General features: G+C 35.3%; 1 protein-coding gene across 1 annotated transcript in view; it reads right to left on the bottom strand.

Moving 5' to 3' along the window:
• EEA1 (early endosome antigen 1) overlaps positions 1-7,462 on the bottom strand; it is a 113,952-nt gene extending 106,490 nt beyond the window's left edge. The window contains exon 1 of the mRNA XM_044679166.1: positions 7,412-7,462. Coding sequence (XP_044535101.1) covers positions 7,412-7,462 — 51 coding nt within the window. The remainder of the gene's footprint in view (positions 1-7,411) is intronic.
• Between the last annotated feature and the right edge of the window lie 1,319 nt (positions 7,463-8,781).

Here is an 8,781-nt window from a genome sequence, read left to right as displayed (position 1 = left end):
AAAGAAAGAAAGAAAGAAAGAAAGAAAGAAAGAAAGAAAGAAAGAAAGAAAGAAAGAAATAGGGTCCCTTACTCTAGCTTCGTGGATCTGGGATTTTATCAGTCTGGGTGCTTTTTCAACCAATATAAATCATTCCTCTGTATTTTAAGGAGAAATCATTTCATGAATTACATGGCCAAAAATTTCATCATGTTATGTATAGCCACTCTTCAGGCCATCAATGAATGAACCTCTCTGAACTTGGCAAGTTTTCAGACAATACAGAGTCCCATCACTCAATCTGTACTCAAAACACTTCTAGGTTACACTGCCATCGCCTTTGAAAACTCAGGATCACCTCCAGGAATAAAGAAATATCCCAGAAGGACTTTAGTAGCAGAGAAATTATTTAGTCATTTAATCTCACTACATATGTTGAAATGCAGCAACAACATGAACCTGTGCAAAATAATCTAGCTATGCACCAATCTGTTAGAACATTAGAATTTTGTTTCTCAAGGAGAGTGGCCACTCTGAAGTTTTGTAAATCCTGCAGAATTTACTGCCACAAATATCACTTGGGCTTATGATTTCAAGATTCATTTCCAAAAATCATTTTATCTCTTTGCTATAATTCATGCTTAATATCCTAAAAGTTTTCTTTTAAAATAAAATACATTTATTAGTCCTAGAATTTTACAGTTGTATACCATGATGAAAATGGAATGGCTATATAGTCCAGTCCTCTCATTTCAAAGAGAAAGAAACTGCATAGAGTAATTAAATAATTTGTCCAAGGTCACAATTCTGACAATGACAGAATTAAACTACAACTGGATCCTTTGAGTCATAGGATTCAATTTTATTCTCATTATCCCATTTTTGTCTGTCTCTACCTCCTCCCCAATCTCACACATAAACATGCACACATGTATAAAAAGACATATATAATAAGCTCTAAATATAAAAACTATATTTGATTGGCCATTTCCTTCTAGAAAGTTTTACTGATAACTCTTTTTTTTGTCTTATCCTTTGTACAATTAAAAAGAATTTTTACTAAAAGTGTAATTCCTCTTTTCACAAAACAAAAAACTTTATTTTCTCAATGCTTTCATGTAAAGAGCTACTACTTCTTTTAGATCTGTGTTGGCAAAGTATTGGCACATGTGCTCAGCTAACACAAGAGAGCTGCTCCATTCCCACTCTTCCCAGCACCAAAGGACATTTTCTGCATGCCCTGCCCCTATGTATAGCTGCTCAAAGCAAACATTTCTTCTCTCTGTTCTCTAGATACTGAGGTGGGGCCTACAGCTTGCTTGAAGTTGTAATTTGGCATGCAGACTTGAAAACCTTCACCAATGCTGCTCTAAATGATGACAGCACCAGTTCACACCAGTAATCTCTTTTTCACTGATTGTCTAAGGAAGGGATCGGCAACGTATGGCTCTTTTGAGGGCTCTTTCTACAGGAGCCATAAAGTCCATTTTTTTCCAGGCACTGTGAGCACTGTACGGCTCTCACGAAATTACATTTTAAAAAATGTGGTGTTTATGGCTCTCACGTCCAAAAAGGTTGCCGACTCCTGCTCTAAGGGAAAGATTATCTGGAAAATCTAACACATTCATCTACTTGATTTAAATCATTTAAAAAAATCTGTTACCCCTTAGATATAAAGGGTCATATCATAAATAGATTTGGGAAGAATGGAATAGTTTACCTGTCAAATCAATAATTTTGGAATTTGTAACCAAATAAGAGATAGAGAACATTACAGTAATGATGTGAGGGATAATTTTGATTACATTAAATCTAAAAGTTTTTGTATAAATGAAACTGATGCAATCGAGATTAGAAGGAAAGCTGGAAAAAATTTTACAGTAAGTATCTCTGATAAAGGCATTTAAAGAATGTTAAAAATAGTTTTTACAGGCAATTGGAAAAAACACTAAGTTTAAAAACTTTCACCTTGCCAATATAAATGAAGAAAAATTGTTCTAATTCATTCATGAATGAAGCCTTAATGGGTGAGTTATGTAAAAACATTAGCTTAAATACATGACATTTCAACACAAGTAATAACAGCAGCCTTTTCATTTTGCTTATCATACATGCATAATTAAAGCAGCCCATAATTCCCTGTACCACAAAAGGTTAAATAAACAATAGCCAATCAATGGAGAAGCACAGGTATCCTGAGAAGCCCCATCACCAGTGCTAAAACAAAATATACTAGACCCACAGCAACAAGGGAGTCATTAAGAAAGGTCTGGTCTCGGCATTCTTTCTCCCTGTGCTCCTTCTGGTAATGCTCCAACAGAGCAGTCGCAGCTACATAGTTTTTCATACAAAATGGACAGATGAAGCCCTGTGAAACAATAAACTTTACATATTATTTTTTAGAGTCAATTCAAAATATGAAAGATAGAAGATAAATTAGAAATTTGAAAGAAAGCAAAATTAAGTGAGATAAAACTTGACCATTGTTAATCCACAAAAAGTAAAAAATATGCTCAAAGTGTAATCTTTATAACTCACCTCCCCCTGCTGAACTAACCAGGTTCTTTTGATTAAACAACAATTCCACTTTTCATCTTTCTGACTAACTGGCTAGTCATTTATGAAAATGTTTCCATATGTACTTCACAGTGCAAACAAAAGCATAGGGCTATGAGATTCCAGTCTGTACAAGTCTGAGAGTAAAGGATAGTTTGATTTTACCAAAGCAGAGAACTCTAAAAGAAGAGTAATACTAGAAAAAAGCTCTAAATGTAGCAGGAGACAAGGTTGTAGAGGGTCTTCATATGCCAGAGCAACCTTCCTAGACTGGCAAGAAAGAGTTGCTGAAGATTTCTACACAAAGGAATGGCATTTCCAGATTAATATGGATGAAATATTATTCTGGCAGTGGTACAAAGAATAGTATCAAAGGTAGGAGAAGGAAAAGAGAAGAGAGGTAAGAAAAACTGCAAAACAGTTATTGCTCTAGCATGGGCCATTGATAATGAAGGGTTACACTAGAGTAGGATGACAAATGAGATAAAATAGGAGGCTTATTTCAGAAGTGGAAACAGGAGGATCTGGTTACTGATCAAATGAGAGATGAGGTAGAGTAACAGCCAAAAGATGACACCAAGGTTGTGAACATGGGAGATTGGACAAAGAGAACTACAGAGAGATACTATAAAGTAAAAAGGAAAACATTTAGGGAGGGAAAATACATTCAAATTTAGACAGGTAATGGTATTCTCTAAATAACTGATGATGGCAAATGTGGAAATCAAAAGTCAAAACTAAAGATACAACTCTATATATAGGCCAGTGATGGGCAAACTTTTTAAAGAGGGGCCAAAGGAAAGGAAATGCTCATCTGTTGGTCTGTTTCTAAGGCAGCTCTTTCGAAGTGTCATTGTATTGGATCCTACTCATTGTATTCGTCAGATTAGGAATAATGTCTTACAGCCAGATAGAACATTTCAGGGGAGCTGCACTGGCCCATCACTGATATAGGTGATAACTAAAGTTTGTGATCTTAAACAACATGGCCATAGGAGAGCAGAAAAAGAAATGAAGACAGCCAAGGACAGAACCTTGGGAGTCATATACATTAAGGGATCATAAAGATGATGATAGGCCAGTAAAACTGGAATGAACAAAAACCTTTATGGAAAGGAAGTCTGCAGTGAAGAAAGTACCAGCATCAATGAAATCTTTTTATCTCTTAAACGAAGAAATACTGTAATTAATTAGTATTGACATTTTACTCTATGTGGGCTTTCTGTTAAGGTCTTATTCAATACCAGTGATGATGTAACAGAGAATCTCTCTGAGACTATAAACTTGGCCTGGGGATCAAATGGAAGACCTATTTTAATGGGTCCTCTTTTCATTCAAGGAATTCTTAGGAGGTCAAAATGGTTGGGTAGTTCCAGAGTCCTCCAAGGAGAGAGATAAGAAATGGTTCCTAACCAAATGGTTCAAAATTCTAGGACTGAAGTTAAAGAATCTATGTTCTAATAATTATAACAGGTCTCTGCTATGCTAAGCTATTTCTAAAGAAGCTTTGCCTTAGAATAGTTTTGCCCTGATTTAAAATTACTTTCCTAGAAGGGTAGGAGAGATGCACAGCTTCCTCAAATTAGGGAAATGATAAAAGCCAGTGATGGTCCTTAGCCTGATTTTTGTTTGTTTTTGCCAAGGCTCTCCTAGAGATATCCTAAGAACACTAAAGAAATTTCAGCCTTTAATATGACAAAACCAACTACTTAATGAGTTAAGTGAAACATAAGTACAGCGTCCAATCACCATGTAATAATGCTGAAGATCTGCCAATGGGAAAGTATTGTCACTAGTTGCTAAAAGACTGAAATCTGACCTTAATAAAACATGTTTATTTTGCATTCTAATTAAGATGTGCATAGTTAGTAATGGCAGTCTTGAAATGGAAAAAAAGTACACTGAGTCTGTTTAAAGTAACTATAAACAATGCAATGATCAAGGACAATCCTGTGGGACTTAAAGAGAAAAAATGCTATCCACATATAGAGAAAGAACTGTGGGAGTAGAAATACAGAAGTAAAACATGATTTATCACTTGGTTATACAGGTATATGATTGGGGGTTTTGGTTTTAAAAGATTTTACTCTATTACAAATATGAATAATATGTAAATAGGTTTTGAGTAATAATACATATATAACCCAGTGAAATTGCTTATGAGATGGGGGGGGGGGAGGGGGGAGGGAGAAAGAGAACATGAATCACGTAATCATAAAAAATATTCTAAAAAAATAAAATTGAAAAAGTAAATACATTCTGAAAAGTATAAAATAATTTTTAAAGTAGCTATAAAATAAAAAATTCCAAAGCATTCATCTTACTGTTCAATTTTAAATGAACATAAAAGTCAATTTCATTAAAGTGAGGAGTTATGATTGTACATTTAGGTAAACATCCAGAAAAATGGAAACTTTAAAATGTCATGGGTTGCTCAAATCTCAATCTATGGAAATAATAATAAGATTACAGCATATGGCAATTAATTTATAAGAAAACTAACTTTGATTAATAATTCACTGCTTAATCAATATTTTAAATGAGGTATATTAAAAAGAATTTTTTTAAATCTAACAGAATTCATAAAACAGATTTAACATAGCCACAAATTAATTACCTAGTGAGTGTAATTAATTAAATCTAATCATTGTGAGCAATGTCAACATAAATTAGGCTAGATGAACTGGTCATAACAAATTATAATGCAGAACTCAACTGGATTTTCAAAGTGAACTAAAACTTTGAGATAATAGTTAAATTATCTTTTCTATTCAGTTTTAACTCCATATACTTAACTGAAAAACACCCATTTTAGGAGATTAAGAATTGACAGCCTTCAGAATCTTCATACTTTAAAAAATAAAGGACACTGATAATAAGACAGGTAGATAGAGTACTCTATCTGAGCATTTTTATTATAAGCTATTATTGCAAAGAAATAAAAAAATGAAATATTATGCTGAATAATACCAATTGTTCATCCAATCCAATATTCTATTTCTAATAATTGTACAAGGAAACTTTCATTAAGAAAATATGGTTGCCTTCCATAGCATCAACTTCTAAATAATGGAACTATATTCGAAATCATCCTTTCTTCCTTTAACCTATCATGGCACTATTCTCAGAAATCTCTCTAAACCCTTCTTGAACCTATTTATATTTTTGCTCCTGTAACCACTTGTCACTGAAAATTCTTCTGGTTTATTATGGCTACAGAAGGTAACACTTCCTTTTTACTGGTCTTTGAGGTACCTGAAATGAGCTCCAAAGAATCAATTTCCACATGCTAGTAGTCTAGAATTTGATGAATAAACAAATTCATGCTTTTATCCTTTGTATGTCCTTTACAATTTTAAGAACTTCAACTGGATTCCCTCTTAATTTTTCCTGAAAAAAATATATTAATTTTTTCACCTAACTTTAGTCACTTATTCCCCATTTTAGTCATTCCTCCTCCTACCTCCTTGCTTGTTGAATCCAAAAAAGCCCAACTCAAATGCCCACTCCTTCATTAAAGCCTCCCCTCAGCCTCCAACAGTAATGACCCATCTGTTCAAATGTCATATAACAATCTGTAATTATAATTTACTTACAATACAGTTCAAAGTTCAAGTATGTCATTTTGTATGTCATAACCTCTCCTCCAAAACCATAAGCTCCATGAAGGCAGATCTTTAAATTAAAGATAACATATTGATGCCACCTCCCCCCAGTACCTTTCAGAAAGCCCTGCATATAAAAGTGCTTAATAAATACACAATATTATTTGTATATACTACCTGCAACTATAAAAGCCTTTTCTGAGGTACACCAGCCAGACATACATATTTTAACAGATAAAGACACACCATGGGTAAGCAAATATGAAAGCATTAAAAAAAAAAAAAAAAAAAAAAAACCCTTACCTTCTGAATTAGAATCACTATTGTGCATTGGTTCTAAGACAGAAGAGCAGTAAGGGCTAGGCAATGGAGATTAAGTGACTTGCCCAGTGTCACATAGCTAGGAAGTATCTAAGGTCAAATTTGAACCCAGGACCTCCCATCTCTAGGCCTAGCTCTCAATCCACCTGAGCCACCCAGCTGCCCCCAAAAGCATTTTGAAAAGTATAAAGCCCAGGGCATTCATTCTGCTCCACATCCAGGAAACACCCTATATTTGGTTGGCCTATTTGGCTAAAGCAAAAAACTGTCTAGAGCTTATCTGATGAAAAACTGCTCTATGCCAATAAATCTAGCAAAAATTATTTCTCCTTAAATTACATCTATTCACTTACTACAATCAAGTTCAATAAACATTACTCCCACTCACAAGCAATCTCCTGAAATCTTTCTCCATTTTAACCTGTTAGCTTAGGCTTTCACTAGAAAAGCTTAGTAATCTCTAAACCAGAAGTTTCTCTTTATTATTTTTCATAATTTAAAGGTGCTTAAGATTAACCTTTAGAACCAATCTCAGGAGAACTCTTCATTAATATTTACTTTTTGAGAGTTCCGGATTAAGATGGCAGCAGAGTGAAAAGCAGCTGCTTAACCTCACCTAACCCACACATGTAGGACTCCTCAAGAGGACATAAAAAAAAATCCAGACGAAAGAAAGGACCCCACAACAGGGCACAGCATTGAAGGTAAGTGGAATCGGGGCATTTCCATGCTATAAGGAGGTGAAATAGCTCTCACTAAAGCAAGACCTGAGCAACTTCCTCTCCACACATACCACCTACAGGGCCAAAGTCAACGGACAAGAGTTAGAGCAAGTTTGGGGCATCCATTAAGTCCTTAGCAGCTACCTGGGATCACCAGGGCCTGTTCCTGAGAACAGCAAGACTTAAAACTCCAAAAGGCTAAAGAACAAGCAGCCTTTGTACCCAGACCTTGAGTACAGGTGCAGACATTGGGTGGAGACCCAGTGAAGAGGGGTACATGACTGTGGAAGCAGCTCCCTGAGACTGTTAAAGGAGCTTTGGGCAGAGGAACAAGCAAGAGGACCAACAAGAGTCTTGACCCTGAGAAGAACTAGACCTGAGACCTCAGGAGCCTAAAAAGCTCAGACAGACACTGGGCGTGAGGATAAAGCTGAGAGGGCACTAGGTCAAAAATGGCAAGCCAGACACAACAACCCCAGAAGAGAAAGATCAAGAAGAAATCTTTAACACTCAACAACTTTTACACAGAAAAAATCCAGACAACAGAGCAAACAGCAAAGGAGAACAAACAAATAATCATATCCAAACCTTCCCCCCAAAATGAAAATTGGTCACAAGCTCTTGAAGAGTTCAAATCTGAGATTATGAGAAAGATGGAAGGAAGGCAAGAAAATAACAGTTTAAGCAGAATTTCACAATTAGAAAGTGAGGCTCAGAAATCAAATCAATAGGTGAGCAAATTGAAGACCAGAAATGACCAGCTGGAAGCCTTGAAGAACCAAACAGACCAGATTGAAAAGGAAAAGCAAAAGATTATAGCTGAAAACCAGTCTCTAAAGGATAGAATTGGGTAATTAGAAAAAGATGCCCCCAAATCAAAAGAATTGATAATCAAATTGGAGACCAAAATAAAACAGCTAGAAAACAAAAATCAAAAAGGAAAATCAAAAGACTATAGCAGAAAACCAGTCTCTAAAGACAAAAATTGGGCAAGTAGAAGCCAATGATCTCTCAAGACAGCAAGAACAAATAAAGCAAAGTCAAAAGACTGATAAAATAGAAGGAAACATGAAATATCTCACTGAGAAATTGACAGATCAAGAAAACAGGTCTAGAAGGGACAATTTGAGAATCATTGGTCTTCCTGAAAAAAGCAGAAATTAATAGAAATTTGGACTCCATACTAAAAGAAATAATTCAGCAAAACTGCCCGGAAGTTCTAAAACAAGAGGGCAATATAGACATTGAAAGGATCCATAGATCACCCTCTACACTAAACCCTCAAAAGACAACCCCCAGGAATATAATAGCCGAATTCAAGAGCTTCCAAGTAAAAGAAAAATTTTTACAGGAAGCCAGAAAGAGACAATTCAGATACAAAGGAGCACCAATCAGGATCACACAGGATCTGGCAGCCTCCATACTACAAGACCTGAAGGTTTGCAATATGATATTCAAAAAGGCAAGAGAACTGGGTCTATAACCAAGAATCACCTACCCATCAAAACTGACTATATACTTCCAGGGGAAAGTATGGGCATTCAACAAGATAGAAGATTTCCAAGTATTTGCACAGAAAAGTCCAGGACTAAATTGAA

This window comes from Gracilinanus agilis, chromosome 5 (genome assembly GCF_016433145.1).
Source record: "Gracilinanus agilis isolate LMUSP501 chromosome 5, AgileGrace, whole genome shotgun sequence".
Classification (NCBI taxonomy): domain Eukaryota; kingdom Metazoa; phylum Chordata; class Mammalia; order Didelphimorphia; family Didelphidae; genus Gracilinanus; species Gracilinanus agilis.
Note: the sequence above shows the minus strand (reverse complement) of the source record. Positions and strands in the feature narration are given on the sequence as shown.